At 47.3% G+C, this 22,388-nt stretch overlaps 1 protein-coding gene across 7 annotated transcripts in view; it reads right to left on the bottom strand.

The window, feature by feature from the left end:
• CCDC88A (coiled-coil domain containing 88A) overlaps positions 1–22,388 on the bottom strand; it is a 274,165-nt gene that overhangs the window by 107,905 nt on the left and 143,872 nt on the right. For all 7 annotated transcript variants that reach the window (XM_074989496.1, XM_074989497.1, XM_074989499.1 and 4 more), the window contains exons 12-14: positions 21,698–21,842; positions 8,888–9,072; positions 356–493 (exon numbers count right to left, since the gene is read on the bottom strand). In XM_074989496.1, the coding sequence (XP_074845597.1) occupies positions 356–493; positions 8,888–9,072; positions 21,698–21,842 (468 nt within the window). The remainder of the gene's footprint in view (positions 1–355; positions 494–8,887; positions 9,073–21,697; positions 21,843–22,388) is intronic.

Raw genomic sequence — 22,388 nt, 5'->3', positions numbered from 1 at the left:
GGCCATCATTATGTTAATGATGGCCTGCATATTCATGGCAGAGCTTCATTACCATCTTCCGACCTCACTTATTACCATGCCCCTTTTGAAAAGAAGGGGCTAGTGTAGACATAGCCCTTGAGAGATAAAATACAGTAGAAACATGCATATCATTAAAAATCCAAACATTTTACAGTTAAACTATGGTAAGAGGCTTTATGAAAGATTCTGAATGCAGTTTAAAAAACACCTTTAAAACATCCGGAGACCACAATTGCAGTTCCAATGATTTTTGTTACTGTTTATGCCAAGATTATTTTAATCTTTCATTCAAAACGTTACTAGTCTTTTATCTTGCAAAGATTATGTTACTTGCCTGTCTCTCTGAGTTTTCTCGAAGTGTCTCAATAGTCTTCTCAAGTAGTGCTTTTTCTTTCATCAGATCTTTACTCATATTTTGACTATTCTGAAGACTTTGTTTCTCTTGGCTAATTTCATTTTCAAGTCCTTCCAACTGCGGGGGGGGGAATATTTAAAATTCATCCAGAGATTAATCCCACTGACTTCAGTGGAGCTTGATCAAGTAAATAATTTGTATTTAAGAACTGTCAAATATTACAACCCCTGTTCCATCTAAAATAAGCTTTAATGTAAAAATTAAAAAAAAAAAAAAGATTAGCCCCCTCTGTTGTAAAGATAGTCCTCAATATGGAAAATACTGTATGATATGAAAACTTCCTGATAATCATTATTTATGATGATTTTTTTAAACATCATTCACTCCTTGGCTACACGCTTTACCTATGTTCTCAACTGCTGCAAGACTGAGGACCTACCTTCCATGATTATTCCTGGCCTCTGGACTCTTCCTGACACTAGTTCACCTGAAGCACAGAGATAGCCTTAATCCTAATTTACAACTATTTTATTTATTACCAGATCTATTCTTTTATACCTGAAATTGGACAAACTGCAGAGAGCCAAAAGGAGAGAAACAAAAATGATGACAGGTATAGAAAACCTGATCTATGAGGAAACGTTAAAAATAAACAGCTATGTTTAGTCTTGGGAAAAGAAAAGTAAAAGGGGACCAGATAAAACTCTTTCAAACATCTTGAAGACTCTGCTCAAATGTTGTTCATGTCCACAGAAAGCAGGACAAGTAATGATGGGTTTAATCTGCAGTAATGGAGATTCAGGTTAATTATTAGGAAAAACTTTCTAACTACATAGATAGTTGAGCTTGGGAAGAGGTGTCTGAGGAAAGTTGAGCAATTCCCATCACTGGAAGTTTTTAAAGAATCATTTGGACAAACATCGGTCAGGGATAGCCTAGGTTTACTTCATTCTACCTTAGCACAGAACTCTGGACACAATGACTTCTCAAGATTCTTTCTATCCCTACCTTGCTATGATTCTGTGAAATCTTAAAACTTGTTTTACAACTTAGAGATAAGCACAGTATGCAGAAAATAAACCACTATAAATCGGCTTAATGAAGTCTCTAATGCTACAATGAGGTGAACTGTTACCAGTTATTTTCTTCAGCTTTGTGGTACTGATCACATTGTGATTGATTATTTTCTCTATTTTATCCTACTCTTCCATCTTGTTTGTAGTGTCAGTTAAAGTCTTTGGGTACAGTCACATTGCATATTTCTATAAGCAGCATATAGTGTATATACATGTTTAGCCCCCTGTGATGGGGTGGCTACCCTATACAAGGCTTCAAATGGTTGCACCTGGAGGAAGAACCAGGGAGCAAAGTTTGATTAAATGAGTCTCAACTGTCTAGGAAGAGGAGGCAGGGACATCATGTGGGGGTGGGGATAGAGGGAGCATCAGCCCTCCCCCTAAGAACCCTGCCACTGCAGGGTATTGGCTCCTGCCTCTCCTCTACCCAAGAATGTAGGACACTTTATTTATTTAAGAATCTCTGGCTCTGCTGTTTTCTGAGGCTTCCCCCAGCCACTCTGATTAAAAAGCTCTGTTTTCCACCCTCGCCCAGGTTGGCTATTCTTTGCTCTATCATCTAGGAATGCTTTCGTGTAAGAGCAGCAGAGCTAAAGAATGACCACTTGCTGGGATCTTTCCCAGCTGTCAAGACACAAACATGCTGTTACACCACAAAAATTGCTTAAATTACACTTAAAACCTCCCTGTTTTTTCCAACTCTCCAAATTTTGCTGGGAATGATAGTACCCCAGGTTGGGGCTTCTACTCTTTCACTTAGTTCCACTTCGCGCCTGTCTGAGAGACTCTTTCCTTTACAATGGTCTGGATCAGATTATGAGGTAGGTAGGGCCCAGAAAGTCACACACAACTTACTGATTCCTCAGCAGGATATGACTTTTTCCCAGAACACCTTTTTGACTGGGTAGTGTTCAGAAACAACAAATCCTTGCTTTAACAGCTCACATAGCTCAACCACCTATTTCCATACAACCCACATTGAGCTTAACCATTACTCAGCAAATAACTTTGTGCTGATGCTGAAAATAAAGCTGAACGAAATCTTTACAGAGCTCCTGAGCTGTGCAAAAACATGAAGGATGTGAACAGGAGCATCTAACAGGGAGTTTGCCCTAGGGAGGAGCCCCATGCCTGTTTTTCCCTTTCCCTTTCTTAAACGTGACCAGGGGAGCAAAGTGGACAGGGGGCTGCGGACAGGGGAGTTTAAGAGGGAGTTTAACAGAGGGAGGCCTTCAATGGTCAGGAAGACCTGCAACACCTGTGCCAGCACTGCTTCTGTCTCCTCTGCCTATGCCTGTAGCCAGACAGACTGCTGACTATGGATGCCTCTATCCAGATCCTGGTGTGGTTTTGCAAGGACTGTGGCTTGCAATTCCCACTTACTGATATCCAGGCTGGGGGGAGCATCCAATGTGAAAGGTGCCTGCTGGTGGAATCTCTCAGGCAGCAGGTGGGAGAGCTGCAGGAGGAGGTGGCTAGGTTGAGGAGTATCCAAATTCACAACAATTCCTGGATAGTAGTCGTGTGGAGACAGATGAGGTAGCTGTCCCAGTACCCAGGACTGCGGACCCACCACTGGTGGAGGCGGAGATGGCTGAGGGTGGACACTGGCAACTGGTTACCTCTGGCAGCAGGCAGTGCTCCACCTCTGCTCCCAACCCTCCCACCGTGGTCCTAGGAAACTGCTATGCTGTACTCGATACAGGAGACAAGGAATCACCCCATACAGCAGAGGAGAAGCCTAGTACCTCCAAGGCTTGGACGTCAGCTGCCACCACTGTGAGGAGGAAACAGAGTGGTAGTGGTCGACAACTCTCTTCTGAGCGGGACAGAGGTGCCTATCTGTTGCCCTGACATTTCACCTCAGGAGGTATGCTGCCTGCCGGGGGCCCATATCCAAGACATTATGGAGGTGCTGTCGAGGATTATCTGGCCCTCTGACTACTACCTCATGCTACTCATCCATGTGGGCACGAACGATATACTGTGACGTGTGACACTGAGCAGATCAGGAGTGACTACAGGGCTCTGGGAGTACAGGTGAAGGAATTTGGGGTGCAGGTGGTATTCTCTTCAATCCTTCCTGTCAAAGGTAGGGCCCCAGGCAGAGACAGGTGCATCCTGGAGGTGAATGCCTGGCTGCGTAAATGGTGTCACCAGGAGGGCTTTGGCTTCGTCGACCACAGGATGCTATTCCAGGAAGGACTGCTAGGCAGAGATGGCGTTCACCTTTCGAGGAGAAGGGAGACCCTATTTGGGCACAGACTGGCTAACCTAGTGAGGAGGGCTTTAAACTAGGTTTGACGACGACAGGGGAGAAAAGCCCACAGGTAAGTGGAGAACATGGAAACCTGGGATAAAGGTCAGAAATGGGAGGGAACATGGGCAAAAATGTCAGAGGAAAAAGAGGGTCAGGGCAAAACAGGGATGCAATATCAAATCAATCTTAGATGCCTACATACAAACGCAAGAAGTATGGGTAATAAGCAGGAAGAACTGGAAGTGCTAATAAATAAATACAACTATGACATCGTTGGCATCACGGAAACTTGGTGGGATAATACATATGATTGCTATGTTGGTATTAAAGGGTACAGCCTGGACAGACAGGGAAGAAAGGGGGGAGGTGTTGCCTTATATATTAAAACTGTGCATACTTGGGCTGCGGTGGAGATGGACGTAGGAGACGGATGTGTTGGAAGTCTCTGTGTTAGACTAAGAGGGGTAAAAAACAAGGGTGATGTCCTGCTAGGAGTCTACCACAGTCCGCCTACCCAGGTGGAAGAGGTGGATGGGGCTTTTTTTTAAACAACTAACCAAGTCATGCAGGGCCCAGGATTTGCTGGTGATGGGGGACTTCAACTATCCAGATATATGTTGGGAAACTAACACAGCAGGGCACAGACTATCCAATAAGTTCTTGGACTGCATTGGAGACAATCTTTTATTTCAGAAGGCTGAAAAACCTACCGGGGGGAAGCTGTGCTAGATTTGATTTTAACAAATAGGGAGGAACTGATTAAAATCTGAAAGTGGAAGGCAGCTTGGGTGAAAGTGATCATGAAATCACAGAGTTCACAATTTTAAGGAAGGGTAGAACGGAGAACAGCAAAATAGAGACAGTGGATTTCTGGAAGGCGGATTTTGGTAAACTCAGAGAGCTGGTAGATAGGGTCCCATGAGAACCAAGACTGAGGGGAAAAACAACAGAGGAGAGTTGGCAGTTTTTCAAAGGGACATTATTAAGGGCCCAAAAGCAAGCTATTCCTCTGTGTAGGAAAAATAGAAAATAAGGCAAAAGACTGCCTTGGCTTAACCAGGAGATCATGTGTGATCTCAAAATAAAAAAGGAAACATATAAAAAATGGAAACTAGGACAAATTACAAAGGATGAATATAGGCAAACAACACAGGAATTCAGGGGCAAGATTAGAAAGGCAAAATGAGCTCAAATTAGCTACAGGTATAAAGGGAAACAAGAAGACTTTTTATAAATACATTAAAAGCAAGAGGAAGACCAAGGATAGGGAAGACCAAGACCATTGCTCAGTGAGGAGGGAGAAACAGTAACGGGAAGCTTGGAAATGGCAGAGATGCTTAACGACTTCTTTGTTTCGGTCTTCACTGAGAAGTCGGAGGAAGGTATGCCCAACATAGTGAATGCTAGTGGGAAACGGGTAGGTTTAGAAGATAAAATAAAAAAGAACAAATTAAAAATCACTTCGGAAAGTTAGATGTTTGCAAGTCACCAGGGCCTGATGAAATGCATCCCAGAATACTCAAGGCGCTGATGGAAGAGGTATCTGCGCCATTAGCTATCATCTTTGGAAAATCATGGGAGACAGGAGAGATTCCAGAAGGCTGGAAAAAGGCAAATATAGTACCCATCTATAAAAAGGGGAATAAGAACAATGCAGGAAACTACAGACTGGTCAGTTTAACTTCTGTGCCAGGAAAAGTAATGGAACAAGTAATTAAAGAAATCATCTGCAAACACTTGGAAGGTGGTAAACTGATAGGGAACAGCCGGCATGGATTTGCAAAGAACAAATCATGTCAAACTAATCTGATAGCTTTCTTTGATAGGATAACAAGTCTTGTGGATAAGGGAGAAGCAGTGGATGTGGTATACCTAGATTTTAGTAAGGCATTTGATATGGTCTCGCATGATATTCTTACCAATAAACTAGGCAAATACAACTTAGATGGGGCTACTATAAGGTGGGTGCAAAACTGGCTGGATAACCATACTCAGACAGTAGCTATTAATGGTTCTCAGTGCTGCTGGAAAGGTATAACAAGTGTGGTTTTGCGGAGTCTGTATTGGGACTGGTTCTGTTCAATATCTTCATCAATGATTTAGATTGATTTAGATATTGGCATAGACAGTACGCTTGTTAAGTTTGCAGATGATACCAAGCTAGGAGGGGCTGCAACTGCTTTGGAGGATAGGGTCAAAATGATCTGGACAAATTGGAGAAATGGTCTGAAGTAAACCAGATGAAGTTTAATAAAGACAAATGCAAAGTGCTCCACTTAGGAAGGAACAATCAGTTTCACACATACAGAATGGGAAGCGACTGTCTAGGAAGGAGTATGGCAGAAAGGGATCTAGGAGTTATAGTGGACCACAAGTTAAATATGAGTCAATAGTGTGATGCTGTTGCAAAAAAAGCAAACATGATTCTGGGATGCATTAACAGGTGTGCTGTGAACAAGACACAAGAAGTCACTCTTCCGCTCTATTCTGTGCTAGTTAGGTCCCAGTTGGAGTATTGTGTCCAGTTCTGGGCACTGCATTTCAAGAAAGATGTGGAGAAATTGGAGAGGGACCAGAAAAGAACAACAAGAATGATCAAAGTTCTAGAGAACAAGACTTATGAAGAAAGGCTGAAAGAATTGGGCTTGTTTAGTTTGGAAAAAAGAAGATTAAGGAGGGACATGATAGTGGTTTTCAGGTACCTAAAAGGTTGTCATAAGGAGGAGAGAGAAAACTTGTTCTTCTTGGCCTCTGAGGATAGAACAAGAAGCAATGGGCTTAAACTAAAGCAAGGAAGGTTTAGGTTGGACATTAGGAAAAAGTTCCTAACTGTCAGGGTGGTCAAACACTGGAATAAAGTCCCTAGGGAGGCTGTGGAATCTCCATCACCGGAGATATTTTAGAACAGGTTAGATAAGTGTCTATCAGGGATGGTCTAGACAGTATTTGGTCGTGCCATGAGGGCAGGGGGTTGGACATGATGACCCCTCAAGGTCCCTTCCAGTCCTAGCATTCTATGATTCTACGAATATTCCAGATTTTAGTCAGAGAGAAGTAACCATGTTCGTCTGTATACCATCCTTGCCACTGTGGCTGTACAAGTTTTCTACAATATTCCACATGAAGATAGACTACAAGTGATTAGGAATGCTATCCCAGATGTTACCATGGCAAATCTGGTGGCTGACGTATGTAACTTTTTCCTTACCCACAAGCATTTCCAATTTGGGGACAATTTATACCTCCAGATCAGTGGCACTGCCATGGGCACCCGCATGGCCCCACAGCATGCTAACACTTTCATGGCTGACTTAGAACAACGTTTCCTCAGCTCTCATCTCCTATGACCCACCCCCCTTTACTTACGTTACATCGATGATATCTTTATCATTTGGAGCCATGGTAAAGAGACTCTTGAAAAGTCCACAGAAATTTTAACAACCTGCACTCCAACATAAATCTCAGCCTTGACTGTTCCACACGAGAGATCCATTTCCTGGACATGCCAGTGCAGATCACTGATGGCCAAATCAATACCACTTACTACTGGAAACCCACTGACGGCTACACTTACTTACATGCCTCCAGCTTCCATCTGGGATGCATCACACAATCCACTGTTTATAGTCAAGCCCTTAGATACAACCATATCTGCTCCTGACAGAGGCCAAAACTTCAGGATCTATACCAGGCATTCCTAAAACTTAATTACTCAGCAGAAGTAAAAAAAAACAGATTGATAGGGCCAGACGAATACCCAGAAACCAGCTACTTCTAGATAGGCCCAAGAAGGTCAATAACAGAACACCACTTGTCATCACCAATAGCCCTCAACTCAAACACCTCCAGCACATTATCAACAACTTACGAGCTAGATTGGAACATGACACTATACTCTAAGAGGCTCTGTGTGAGAGACCTGTCCTGTCCTAGAGACAATCACTTAACCTCAGGAAAATTCTCACTTGCAACCACACATCATACAACAGAAATACTAAATCCTGGAACTTTTCCTTGCAACAAACCCTGGGACCAACTTTGTCCACATATTTACTCTAGAGACACCATCTCTAGATCTAACCATATCAAGTATAAGATCAGGGGCTCATATTCCTGTGCCTCTACTAATGTTATATATGCCATCGTATACCAGCAGTGCCCCTCTACTATGTACATTGGACGTACTGGACAATCACTTTGCCAAAGAATGAATGGACATTAGTAATCGGACATTAGTAATCTGAATACAGTAAACCCTTGAAATGTGTGATTTTGAGTTGAACTTAACTTGCATTAACACAAATTAAGCATAACTCAAAATCCCGCTCCCCCTGGCTCAGCCCCCCACAACCCATGAGGGCCCCGGTTCAACCCTCACACAGCCCAGCCCAGCTCACTGCCCCCTTATGCGTAGCTGTGGCTCAAACCCTCTGCCCTGGTTCAACTGCCCCCCCATTTGTGGCTCCGCCTCAACTCCCCCTGTGCATGGCTCCAGCTCAACCCCTCAGGCCCAGTTGAACCCTCATGGCCCAGGTTCAACTCCCCATGCGTGGCTCCAGCTCAATTTCCTCCTGCAGCCCTAAACCACACCAGGTTTAACCCTGCCCAACTGCCCTCCTCACTCACAACCCCAGGACTTACCTTTCAAAGTGCTACATGACTGCTTTTTTGTTTTATTCAGATTTTAGTTATTCCTTAGTGAACAAGTACAAAACTAAAAGACCCAGTTCTCGCTAAACAAATTCTGTGAATTAGGTCACATCAAGGGTTCTTAAGTAAGCCATGTTTCTAAGCCAACCCACTCTTACAATATGACAAATATATGGCATTAACTTTTTGAACATTATTTCAACATCTAATTTAAGTTCCACACTTGTGACATTCACCACAATAGTCTCATCAAAATTCCATGTTGACTAGAGAGACATATGCAAAACATTAAATAACAATGACTTTTTGAAAGAGAGAGAGAGATTGTAGCAGAGGGGGCAAAATCAGATTCGGAATGGAAAGCTTACAGGACTGCAGTGTTAGTTACGGAAAGACTAATCTCTCTCAACACAGAATTTGCACGTGAGTAATGCATCCACCCCAACTTCATGGTGGTAAAACTTGACATACCACATCTTTTATAATCTATTTTATCATATTATACATATACATATTGATGACTACCTTTTTGCTAAGTCTTTGGTTTTCCTTTTCCATTTTCAGAATCTTTGAACTACTGCCTTCTACAGAACCCACTGTGTTTTGCAGCTCTTCCACTGTCTTCAGCAAACTCTGGTTTTCCATTTCCAGCTTCAGCAATCTGCTTGATGTCAATTCATTCACCTCATGTCCAAGTGACTTTCGTGGCACTGTTAGATTTTTTTTAAAAATGGAGGTTACTTGTCATTAACTGATGATCTTTGAGGTAAGTCTTGCATTTTCAGACTAGTGAGATAAAAAGACCTATGCCACTATCCTCCAACATCTTCTAGTGAGCATTGTTAGTGGAGACCAATCACCCATCTCTTTCCACCCAACTATGAAATTCTTCATGTCCATTACATATAGGTGTGCATACATGAAATGCACCATTGCTAGAGATTTTTCCCAAAGTGCTATCCATCTGACTAACTCTAGCACCCTGCAACGCACTCATGTGATGGTATAAGTGCCATGGCTAGCTCCTTACCCTCAGTTCCTTTTTGCTGAATAACTCTGACCACGGGGCAGAAGGGTGAATCATGTAATGACCATGAGCAACACATCTCGAAGAACAACAGTTACAGAAAGGTTAGTAACAGTTTTTTTGTTTTTTGAGTGCTTGCTCATTCATGTCCATTCCACAATAGGTGACTCCAAATCAGTACCTCAGTAGGTGGGCTCAGCATTGACAGACCTGTGCAATGCAACACTGTTCTATCAAACCTGACATCATCTCTAGCCTTCTGTGTGATGGCATAGTGGGATGAAAAATTATGCACTGATGATCAATTTGCTGCTCTACAAATTTCCTAGATTTGGACTTGGGTCAGAAATGCTGCTGAGAAAGCTTGAGCTCTTGTCAAGTGGGTATTCAAGACCGAAGGAAGGGGAACATGTGCCTGCTCAAAGCACGTGTGAATGCAGGAAGTAATCCAGCATGAATTTTTTTTGAAACTGGTTGGCCTTTTATCCTGTCTGCTATGGCCACAAAGAGCTGTGTGGACGTACAGAATGATTTGGTCCTTTCTATACAGCAGGTCAGGGTGCTCCTAACATCCAATATGGAAATGCTGCTCCTCCCTATGAGCAATTTTGGGAAGAATATCTGGCAAGAAGATAATAACCAGGCTATGGAACTGCAAAGCCACCTTTGGGAGGAACATGGGGTGGTGGTACATTTTATCTTGTCCTTAAAGAACACTGTGTACAGAAGTTCTGAACTCTGAGATCATCCTGTCTGAGGTAATCACTTCCAGGAAGACAATATTCCAGAACAGGTACATCAAGGGACATGACCCCAAGAGTTCAAAGGGAAGGCCCATGAGTTTTGACAGAATCAGGTTAGGTCCCAAATCGTACAGGTTCACAATATGAGGGTATAGTCCCTCTAAGCCTTTCAGGAAGCAAATGGACATTTTTTGAGGAAAAAAAAATGAAGTGGAAATGGCCACAAGGTGTACCTTACTCAACAAATGTCTAGGCCCTGCAGTTTCAGATGAACCAGATACTCCAGCACATACTGGAGACAGAGCTACCCTATCCATAGGATGGTTTATAGTGGTGCCTTGGGCCACATGCTTCGGGGCATGGGGTGTCCTGCAGCTGTCACTCCAAACATCCTATGGTTGCGACAGTCTCCTTTATTGAGATTTGCTTCAATATCATCTGCAGGGTGAGGGTGGCTGGAGGGATTACCTAGGGTTCCTAGGGCTGGTAACAGCAAGGTTGGGCCCCACCCTGCACACACTGCCATCTCCCAACTGGGTCTTTCTGCTTCCATTGGCTCAGGCCACCACAATGAGTGCAGTGCTCAGCCCCTGCTACGGCTCTCTCCAGGCGCCCACTAATCCATTGGTTCATGTCTCTTGGGGAATGGGGCTTCGGAAAAGGGGTGCAATAGGGGTGGGGTAGGGTCTGAGGTGGAAGGGAGGTTGTCCTGAGCACAGAACCCCCATAGGGAAGACCCTGACTGAACTGTGCTGTGTTTAATTATGGAGCTTCCATGTAATCAGGTGGAGTGGTTTGAGGTCTGAGTGGGTTAATCACCTATGGTCTTGCAAGATCAGGTCTGCAAGCAGAGGGAGTGGCATTGGGGTCATTAGCTTACATGCATGTGCCCACAGGCATCTGACAAAATGGGTCTTTGCCCTCAAAAGTTTATGCTTCAATAAATCTGTTAATCTATAAGGTACAAAAGGAGAACTGCGTACTTCATGCAGAAGTTCCACAAGTGAATGATCTCTTGACATGGAGAGAGGACCATTCATCCCGTCTGTAGCTGTAAAGTATGGCTGTTGTGTAGTCTGTATGGACTCATACAACATTGCTTTTTATCTGGGATAAAAACATCTCACATGCTGGATGTACTGAACTCTCTGACATTTATGTGCAAGTAGAGCTCCTCCTAGGACCACAGACCTTGTGTACTTAGGATTGTTTTATTTTTTCCCATTCATGTGCAGAAAGAATATTGTTATGTGCAGCAATAAGGAGCTGATGTGTGATGAGAGTGGGGCAATGGGGTTTCAAGTGTTGGAGGTGGTTCAATGTTGGGGCAGAGGGTTGGGATGTAGGAGGTGAGCGCTCTGGCTGAGGATGCAGAATCTGGGGATGAAGGATTTAGGGTGTGGGATGGGGCTTGGGACTAGAGCAGAGGGGTCAGGTGAAGGGAAGCGTGAGGGCTCTGGTTGGATGTGCGGGCTCTAGGGTGGGGCTAGGGATGAGGGGTTTGGAGTGCAGGCTGCCCCAAGTCTACTGTGGGAATAGATTTCTCCTCCCCGCACAACCCATTCTCTCCACAGCACCCCTGGGACTGGGGAAAGGTGCCTCTCCGTGCAACCCCAGCACTTGGTGCAGGGGAGAGGTGCCTTGACCTGCTGCTGCCCTGCTGCTGCAGAAGTCCTCTTTCTGCTGTAGCATCAGAGCTTAAAGGGAGAGGTGTCTCTCTCTGCTGCAGTCCCAAAGCTGGGAGAGTGATGAATCGCTCCCTTTTGCAGCCCCAGGACAGGTAAGCTGCGTCTACACGTGCACGCTACTTCGAAGTAGCGGCAGTAACTTCGAAATAGCGCCCGTCACGTCTACACGTGTTGGGCGCTATTTCGAAGTTGAAATCGACGTTAGGCGGCGAGACGTCGAAGTCGCTAACCCCATGAGGGGATGGGAATAGCGCCTTACTTCGACGTTCAACATCGAAGTAGGGACGTGTAGACGATCCGCGTCCCGCAACATCGAAATAGCGGGGTCCTCCATGGCGGCCATCAGCTGGGGGGTTGAGAGATACTCTCTCTCCAGCCCTTGCGGGGCTCTGTGGTCACCGTGGGCAGCAGCCCTTAGCCCAGGGCTTCTGGCTGCTGCTGCTGCAGCTGGGGGTCCGTGCTGCATATACAGGGTCTGCAACTAGTTGTTGGCTCTGTGTATCTTGCACTGTTTAATGAAAGTGTGTCTGGGAGGGGCCCTTTAAGGGAGCGACTTGCTGTTGAGTCCGCCCCGTGACCCTGTCTGCAGCTGTGCCTGGCTCCCTTATTTCGATGTGTGCTACTTTGGCGTGTAGACGTTCCCTCGCTGTGCCTATTTCGATGTTGGGCTAAGCAACGTCGAAGTTGAACATCGACGTTGCCAGCCCTGGAGGACGTGTAGACGTTATTCATCGAAATAGCCTATTTCGATGTCGCAACATCGAAATAAGCTATTTCGAAGTTGGGTGCACGTGTAGACGTAGCCGTAGGGAAGAGTCTCTGGAGCACAACCCCGAGAATGGAAAAATTCCTGCAGACTCACTTTCCCCAAGCTCCATTGCACTCACCTACTCCCCACCTCACCCGACTTCCACTCCTCAGAGTGCAGTGTGCATGTCTTTGCAACTTTGTTAATTAAATGCACAGCTCTCCTAATTAAGTGCAGGGATCTTTATGATCTCCTGCATGGCCAAGCACATAGAAAGGTTACTCACCATAGTAACGGTGGTTCTTCGAGATGTGTCCCCGTGGGTGCTCCACATTAGGTGTCGGGCTCGCCCGGCGCCGCAGATCGGATCTTCCAAGCAGTTTCTGCCGGACCGCGCATGCGCCGCTGCACGCCGCTCCCTTGCGCGCTCCTGGCCACGTGCGCGATCCGGTCCCTGCCAGTTCCTTGACCAACCGCCTCGGATGCTCCTGCAAAACACTAAACAAAGATCCGAAGCGGGGAGGATGGGCGGGTAGTGGAGCACCCACGGGGACACATCTCGAAGAACCACTGTTACTACGGTGAGTAACCTTTCTTTCTTCTTCGAGTGTCCCCGTGGGTGCTCCACATTAGGTGACTACCCAGCAGTAACCCAAGATAGGAGGTGGGTAATCAGATTATGTGCAGCTTGTCCCCGAGAGGACCGCTGTCGGGAGACGGGTATCCTCTTCGAACACCCTGTGAAGGGCGTAATGTTTGGCGAAGGTGTCATAGGATGACCAGGTCGCCGCTCTGCAAATGTCTTTTTGCGCAACGCCCTTGAAAAAGGCTGTTGATGCCGCCACCGCCCTAGTGGAGTGAGCCCTGGGCGTGGCCAGTAAAGGAGACTCTTTGAGTTCGTAGCACATTTTTATGCAGGATACGATGTGCTTCGAGATTCTCTGCGAAGAGAGACCTTCTCCTTTTGATTTCCGAGCGAGAAAGACTAGGAGTCTATCCGTTTTCCGGAAGGACTTGGTCCTGTCTATATAGAAGGCTAGCGCCCTCCTCACGTCCAGGAGGTGTAGGCGCGCCTCTTTGTTAGAGTTATGAGGCTTTAGATAAAACGAGGGTAAAACAATAGGTTCGTTAATATGAAACTCAGAAGAAACTTTAGGAACAAAGGCTGGATGCAGCCGTATGGTTACCACCTCCTTGGAAAAAACAGTGCAGGGTGGCGTTGCCATAACTGTCGCAAGCTGGCTCACCCTGCGAGCTGACGTGATTGCGAGGAGAAAGGTCGTCTTTATCGTAAGGAGGCGGAGGGAAACCGTGGCCAAAGGCTCGAACGGTGGTCCCGTTAGCGCATGAAGCACCAGGTCCAAGTTCCACGAAGGTGGAAGCGGTTTCCAAGGGGGGGTATGTGTTTACCAACCCTTTGAGGAACCTGGTAACCATGGGATGGGCAAACACTGTGTGCCCTTCCTCTTCGTGTCTGAACGCCGAAATGGCGGCAATGTGGACCTTTAACGACGATAGTGAGAGTCCTCCTCTTTTGAGGTCCAGCAAATACTCTAATATTACAGGTATAGGCACCGAAAGGTGGGGTAGCTGTTTGGTAGAACACCATGCCGTGAAGCGAGCCCATTTTTGCTTGCAGGTTTTCCTGGTGGAAGTCCTCCTGCTACTTTCTAGGACTTGTTGCACTTCCTCCGTACATGTGCTCTCTAGGGAGCTGAGCCATGGATTAACCACGCTTGTAGTCGCAGGCCTTGGTGGTGCGGATGCACTAGGACCCCTGGGCTTGCGTGAGCAGATCCAGCGCCACCGGAAGGGGCATCGGTGGACGGTCCGACATGCGCAGGAGTAGGGGGAACCATTGCTGTCGATCCCACGTTGGGACTATCAGGATCATTCGGGCTCCTTCCCTCCTGGCTTTCTGCAAGACTTTGTGGATCAGCACTGTGAGAGGAAAAGCGTAAAGCAGGGGGCCCCTCCAAGAGATCGCAAATGCGTCCCCCAGGGACCCCCGTCCCAGTCCTGCCCTGGAGCAGAATCGTGGGCACTTCTTGTTGTGTTGAGTGGCAAACAGGTCTATCTGGGGAAAGCCCCATGAGTGAAAAATCGGTCGTAGCAGATCACGACGGATCTGCCACTCGTGCGTGAGTGCGAAACGCCTGCTCAGCTGGGCTGCCTTCACATTCTGAGTGCCTGGTAAGTACGAGGCTTTCAAGGTTATATTGTTGGCGATGCACCAGTTCCACAACCGGACTGCTTCCGCACATAAGGCACGGGACCGAGCTCCTCCTTGCCGATTTATATAAAACATGGTGGAGGTATTGTCTGTACTGATCCCGACTACTTTGCCTTGTATATGGTCTCGAAAGTGTCTGCAGGCGTTGAACACTGCTCTGAGCTCCAGTATATTTATGTGCAGTGACTGCTCCGTGGAGGACCACAGCCCTTGTGTCACCTCTTCGCCCATGTGTGCTCCCCACCCTATGAGGGAGGCATCTGTAGTAAGAAAAAACGATATTTGTGGTTGGTGGAAGGGTACCCCTGTTAGCAAGTTCTTGGGGTTTACCCACCATTACAGGGATTTGCGCACCTCTGTTGTGGGCAACACCACCCTGTGAACGGTGTGTGCTGCCGGTTTGTATACGCTCGCCAGCCAGTGCTGCATGCTGCGCATGTGTAACCTGGCGTTCTGTACTACGAACGTCGCTGCTGCCCTGTGGCCCAGCAGCTGTAAGCACGTCAGAACCGGCAAAGTAGGGCTGAAGGTGATGACTTGCACGAGGGAGCCGATGGCCCGAAAGCGAGTCTCTGGTAGATACACTCTCGCTGTAATAGAATTTATGTGTGCCCCTATGAACTCTATGTCCTGTGTGGGGTCTATCTTTGATTTTGCCAGATTGATAACCAGGCCGAGCGAAGAGAACGTGCCTCCTGTGACGCGTATTATGCGTAGTACCTCCTCCTTCGAGGCCCCTTTGAATAGGCAGTCATCCAGATATGGGAATATAAATACCCTGTCTGTGCAGGTAGGCTGACACCACTGCCAAGGTCTTGGTGAAGACTCTGGGGGCCAAGGAGAGACCAAACGGTAGGACCTTGTATTGAAAATGTTCTTTGCCTACCATGAACCGGAGGAATCGTCGGTGAGCCGCATGGATAGTTATGTGAAAATACGCGTCTTGTAAGTCGAGGGCTGCGAACCAATCTCCATCGTCTAGTGCCGTAAGGATGGAGGCGATTGTGATCATCCAAAAGTGTTGCTTGCGCAGGTACCGGTTGAGGCCTCGAAGATCTAAGATGGGCCTCCAGCCTCCTGTCTTTTTCTCCATGAGGAAGTACCTCGAGTAGAACCGTCTCCCCTGTAGCTGCTCCGGCACTCTTTCCACTGCCCCTATGAGCATGAGATGGTCTACCTCCTGCTTGAGCCTCTCTACACGGGAGGTCTCCTGGAGGTGGGGCCTGGGTGGAGGTCGTGGCGGTGGGAGCGACTGGAAGGGGATGGCGTACCCCGTGGCTATGGTCTCCAGCACCCATTTGTCTGTGGTGATCCTTTGCCACTGGTCGTAGAATGGTCAGAGGCGATGGTGGAATAACCGCATCGGATGACTTTGTGCGATGGTAGTGATGGCGCAGCCCTGGATCTGTGTGTCAAACTTGTGGCCTTTGGCCCTGCCCCAAGGACGCACGGCTCTGTTGGGAACGCCGCCTGGGAGTTCTGTACTGCTGGTGCTGTTGATGTCTCCCTTGCTTGTAACCCCTGTGGTACAGGGGACGCTGTTGCTGGTACTGGTACCGTCTTTGTTGAGGGTAGTACTTCTTCTTTCTGTATGGAGGGGTGTAAATCCCCAGCGTCCTAAGTGTGGCTCTTGAGTCTTTACTGGAATGAAGGACCGAGTCAGTTGATTCAGCAAACAGCTTCTGCGAGTCGAAGGGAAGATCGACTATCTTTGTCTGCAGATCCCTCGGTATACCCGAAGTCTGGAGCCAGGACTCCCTTCACATCACCACTGCCGTAGCTGTGGAGCATGCTGCTGTGTCCGCAACATCCAGGGAGACCTGAACTCCCGTCCTCGAGGCCACGTAGCCTTCGTGCACGATGGCCTTGAGCACCGGTTTCTTGTCCTCTGGAAGCGAGTCCATGAGGGAGGTTAGCCTAGTGCAGTTGTCGAAATTATGGTTCGCTAGATGCGCTGCGTAATTTGCCATTCGCAACAGTAGGGTGGAGGAGGAGTAGACCTTTCTGCCGAACAGCTCTAGCTTCTTGACATCTTTGTCTGTTCCCCATCTTGAGTTGAGATGTCTTTGGTCTTTGTTGCGATGACTCCACCACCAAGGAATTTGGTTGTGGGTGGCTGAACAGGAACTCCATGCCCTTCGCTGGCACGAAGTATTTTTATCTCCTCTCTTGTGGACAGGCGGAATAGTCGCGGGGTCTGCCATATCATAGCAGCGGACTCCAAGATTGCTTCATCAAGCGGTATTGCTATTTTGGAGGAGGCCGGAGGTCTCAGATTTTTGAGGACTTATGGTGTTTCTCTTGCACCTCTGCTGTCTGGATGCCTTGCGTGAAGGCCACCCTCTTAAACAGCTCTTGAAACTGTTTGAGATCGTCCGGAGGATGGACGTCCCCTGGGGCCGTAGCCTCGTCCGGGGAGGAGAGCGAGGAACCACTAGGATACGCCTCTCTGGACCCTTCCGGTTCCTGTTGGTGATGGTATATCCGCTCGCTGGAAGCTTGCAAGGGAAAATCTCGGGGTTCCATAACCAGTTCCCCCTGAGATACTTGAGTTTCTGTCCCCGTTCGCAATTGCCCTCGGGGATACGGGACCGTCTGTGGGGATCTTTCCCTGGTAGACTGCCGGGGGTGTCTATACCCCGCGTGATAGGGGAGACCATGGCAGGATGGGCACTGTTCTTGGGAAGGTGACCTGGACCACTCCCTTGGTGCATACCCCTTGCGTCTGGGGGAGCGAGATCATCGAAAGACCCGGGACACTGGAGAGAGCGATTTGTGATAGTACTCCAGCGGCTCAATCTCCAAGAAGGGGAAGGTGGTCCCAGCCAGGGCGAGGCTGGTCGTAAAAATGGAGATGGGGGCTCCGGGTAGGCTAGGGGGGACCCCTGCCTTCTAGTTGGAGTCTGCAGCATGAGCGGAGGGCTGAGAGAAAGCAACTCTGCAGCCCTGTCTGGAGAGGGGCTGCGGTGCCTTGTTTTGTGTGCAGCCTTCCCCCTCCCTTGAGGGGGTGGCTCTGCCCCCTGACGTGCAGGGGATCTCGGCCCCGTCTGCACCGCGCTCAGCACGCTCTTGGGCGGTGCCGTGAAGGCGGTGTCCTCCGGTGCCTGTAGGCTGCGTGCCTGCGCGCTCTGCACCGCCGGTTCCCTGGGGGTCAGTGCCACTGCCTGCGGTGCCGCCGGTACCGGCGCTTGTTTAGCCGCCGCCCTGCCTGCGGTGCGGGGCGGCTGTTTGATTATCGGAGGCTGAGCCGCCTCCACGTGGCTCTCCGCGCTGCTGCCGATCAGCTGTTGCTGCGGCTGGGGGCTGTGCGCTCCTCCCGTCCTGCTCGCTGATGCTGCCGGCAGGGATCGGGCTGGGGAGACTTTCCTCCGTTTTTGCACTGATGGGGTGAGGGAGGCAGCTTTCCTTTTATGGGCCCCGGAGGGTCCCTCCTGCTGCGGCCGCTCCGGCACGTCCGGCTAGAGGGCCTTGTCGAACAGCAGCATTTTAAGCCACATCTCCCTGTCCTTCCTTGCTCTGGCTGTTAATTTTGCACAGAAGGAGCATTTCTGCGTGCCATGGGACTCCCCAAGGCACCTTATGCAGTGACTGTGCTCATCAGACGCTGGCATTGCCTCTCGGCAAGACTCACATTTCTTGAATCCTGAAGAGGACATTGTTGGTGAGTCTTTTAGTTGTTAATGGGGTACTTAGCACCTTCTCTGTGCTGTTTTCCCCCTCTCCGATAGTCTGCCGCGGCAGGAGGGCTTTTGGACCTAGGCTCCTGGCCTCCGGTGCTCCGCTTGTTACTAGGACTGGACTGAATGCCGTCCCGCTTGTTGTTTCTTGTTTTTTTTTTTTGAAAATAACAACTGGCTAACTGAACAATAGACTAAGAACTTGAAACTTTAAAGAAAAACAATTAAAGCCATTGAATACGCTAACTTGGCCGTAGCCTAGTCGGATTCTGTCTGCAGCCGACGGCGGTTAAGAGGAACTGGCGGGGACCGGATCGCGCACGTGGCCAGGAGCGCGCAAGGGAGCGGCGCGCACCGGTGCATGCGCGGTCCAGCAGAAACTGCTTGGAAGATCCGATCTGCAGCGCCGGGCAAGCCCGACACGTTATGTGGAGCACCCACGGGGACACTCGAAGAAGAAGCATACCTTACAGGGAACACAGGCCCTAAGGTGTTTGAGGTGACCCCCCAACCTACCAAGGATGCACCTGAGATTAGGACAGACAAAGGCACGCTCAAGCCTCCCAAATCGGGAGGCACCTCCACCAATCTAGAGAAGCAAGAAACTAAGCACCAGTGATAAGGCCATCCATACCTGAAGGGGTCCGAGGTGCAGTCTTTTGTGCTGTACCACATATGTGTTCGCAACCATATGACTCAAAAATCTGAGTCAAAAAAGGTCTGTCTGATAGAGCAGGCCTTGACCTGCGATATTTGGGATGACATTCTCTGGAAGCACACCTCTGAGAAGAAGATACCCGTCCAGGTGGAATCAAGCATTGCACTTATAAACTCCTTACTTTGAACAGGGATGAGTGCTAATGTATGCTCATTTATCAGAAGGGCCAGTATTTGCAAGATAGATTGGACCAGGTAGATACTGGCTCACATGTGAGCCTCAGACCAGCCTTTGAGCAGTCAGTCACTGAGATAATGGAATGCTTACATCTGTAATCATATGAAGAAGATCACAGTTACCACTACACATTTCACAAATACACACAGGGCTGCCAACAGACCAAAGAGAAGGTTGATGTAGGTAGGTCTGGTTCATGACTAACCTAAGAAATCTTCTGTGGCCTAAAATATATGGAGATACAAAAATAGGTGTCTTTTAATTCAAGGACTATGTAACAATTCCCATGTATCCAGGGAGGGAATAAGAGAGGCTAAGGAGACTATGTGGAACTTCCCCATCCCTCTTCAGGGTCCCTTTTCATGAGCAATTTTTACCCCAAGAATTGCAAGCCCTCTTCTGAGTAGGGGTTGTGGAAGAAGTATCTAGACTTATTGGCGAAAAGAAAGTTTGTTTTCACTGACAGATAAGAACAGGCTGCTGTTAGTTCAAATGCAGGCTTAGAGAATGTAGGCCTAGGCTGGGTTTCTGGTGTCATATACAGCCACAGAAATTCTGAATACCCTCTGAGAAGCACTTTGTGAGTTGATGTGTGAAGACAGAGTGGCTGTCAATGGAGAGTGAAAGGTAATGATTACTGCCAAGTGTACCTTAATAGAACTATTAGCCAATCCTGATTATTTAAGGTGCAGAATACAGTAAAGAATAAGTAGCAATGGAGTGTGTACTACGCCAACTTGGCATGAGGCACAACAGCAGTGAAGTCACCCAGAAACACAAAAAATATCTGAAATATAGATCTATTACTTATACCTGTAATTCATAATACAAAGACCAATAGAAAAGGAAGAGACTGTAAGTCTCAGGCTTTACTCTACGAGTGGATTCCTGAATTGTGACCTGTACGTGACCAAAGGGTCACAATATGTCCAATTTGGTGGGAATGGCATCCATGGTGGCTCCTGCTAGAAACGAGAAACAGACAAAGTCTGTATATAGTGAAGATAAATCGGTGCAATTTGTCCACTAGTCAAAGCAACAGTCTTCCTCCTCACTGGAGAAAGGAGTTGTCATCCTCAGCAGAGAGAGAGAAGAATGTCATGTGTCTGGAGGGGTGCATAGAAGTGGGAGGAGATCCAGTTAAAAAAGCAGAGACTCAGGCGTGTCAGATATGTATCTGAAGTCTTGTGGAGGGAGAAGGAGCATCATTGGTGCCACTATAACCCATGGTACTGAATAGCTGGCGTACATCCCTGAAGTTTCCAAAGATGGCACCAGAGATTCAGCCAATGCAGAAGACTTGACTGCTACTGTAAACAATAGCGTCAATAATAGGGTTGGTGGCAGTCACTGTGCTGGTTTCAATGATTGTGATGGTGCTGAGGACCAGTGGCTAACAGCAGCCTTGAGGTGACAGATGTCTTCCAACAATGTGTGGGCAGGAAGAGACAAGCTGTTTCCAGCCATGCAGAGAGGGAGGGAAAAGTGATGAGTTCTGCAAGGACAAGAGCAAAGCGATCCCTTTCCCCTGCCTCCCCTCAGCCTGGGAGCAGCCCCTATTCTTTCCATCCATGACAGTGCTGAAAGGCTGCTGTTGGCCACATTCTGCTATGAACCCTGACATAAACCTCTGGAGGAGGAACGTGACCCAGTGTGGCCCCTCCCTCTCCGATATTGCCTTGCAAAGATGCAGCACAGGATACCAGGAGAGAAGTGGAGCCTTCCTGGAGGCCCAGCCAGACTTGGAAGGTGGAGAGATCTGGACAGGAAGGGTTGGGTCTGTCAGTCCCTCTCCTGCCCCCTAAGTGAATGAGGTCTACTGGAGTGTGTATGTCATCTTTCCCTGAGTTTGTACATGTTGGGAGGGGTATGTCTCACCTCTCCTTGCATGCAAGTTAAAGCCTTATAGAAAAGAGTATTTAAATAATATTCATTTTTTCTAAAAAACCACATATTAATCTGAACGTTTGAACTGCATAGTTCTGATTGACTGCTTATTCCAAAAAAAATTTGAGTTTCTACATTAATGGCATATTTGTCACCAGTATATGACAAAAACATTACACAAATAAGGTGTTTTAGTTATTTTCTTGCTGCTTTCTAAATTAAATAAAATTAATCAAATTGTCAACTGGTATATAACTGTATAGCCCTGTTGAAGATGATTTCACTTTATACATCTGACCACCAAAATAACTACTCATGCAAATATTCCACTCCAAATGTCTATATTCTCAAAATTAATTTCACAGTATTACTCGGATACCCTCTTTAGCTCTACTATTCCAAACTTCTATTTTAACTAGTGGCAAACATTCATTTACCTTCAGAAAGCTCTGTAGTTTTATTCATCTGTTCAAGTTCCCAACCAAGATGTAATGATTCGTCCATGCTTTGCTTCTGAGCCATCTCTAGAGTCATATTTTCCTCCATAAGTTCCTCAATTTTTTTTCTGTCCATATCATGTTCCTTAAAAATTATTAACATAAAGCTTTAAAACAGTGTGTTTCATAATACTGTTACACTACAGCACTCTTTCAACAGAAGTCACTGTTGGGAAAGTTTTCCTGACAAAACCTCTGTCGATAGATTGCGTATACACACAAAAGCAAATTGAGAGAATGCTCCACTCTGTTGACAGAGCAGTCAGACTGCTTGGCTGCTCTCTCGACAAAACAGGCACCCGGAAGCACAGCAGACAAGACTGTCCATTGTTTTGGATGCCCTGTCTTTCGAGAGAAGCCCCCTGGGGGCATTTACACAACTGTTTGTTGACAAAAATCTGTCGACAGCGGTGTTCTGCCTCAAAGTTTCAAAACTCTGAGGCACAAAACTGTCAAAAAAGACCATTTTGTGTATAAATTTTTTTTTGTCGACAAAACTCTCTAAGGTAACCATGGCCATAGATATTATACTCAATAGGATTCTTTGGTGTGCTAAGGACACTTTAAACTAATTACAGTGGCTTCAAGGTGGCTGGAAACAAATGATGGAAAATTTCCCTTGCACAGAGGA

Source organism: Carettochelys insculpta, chromosome 3 (assembly GCF_033958435.1).
Source record: "Carettochelys insculpta isolate YL-2023 chromosome 3, ASM3395843v1, whole genome shotgun sequence".
Lineage (NCBI taxonomy): Eukaryota > Metazoa > Chordata > Testudines > Carettochelyidae > Carettochelys > Carettochelys insculpta.
This window is presented reverse-complemented; position numbering and strand designations above follow the sequence as displayed.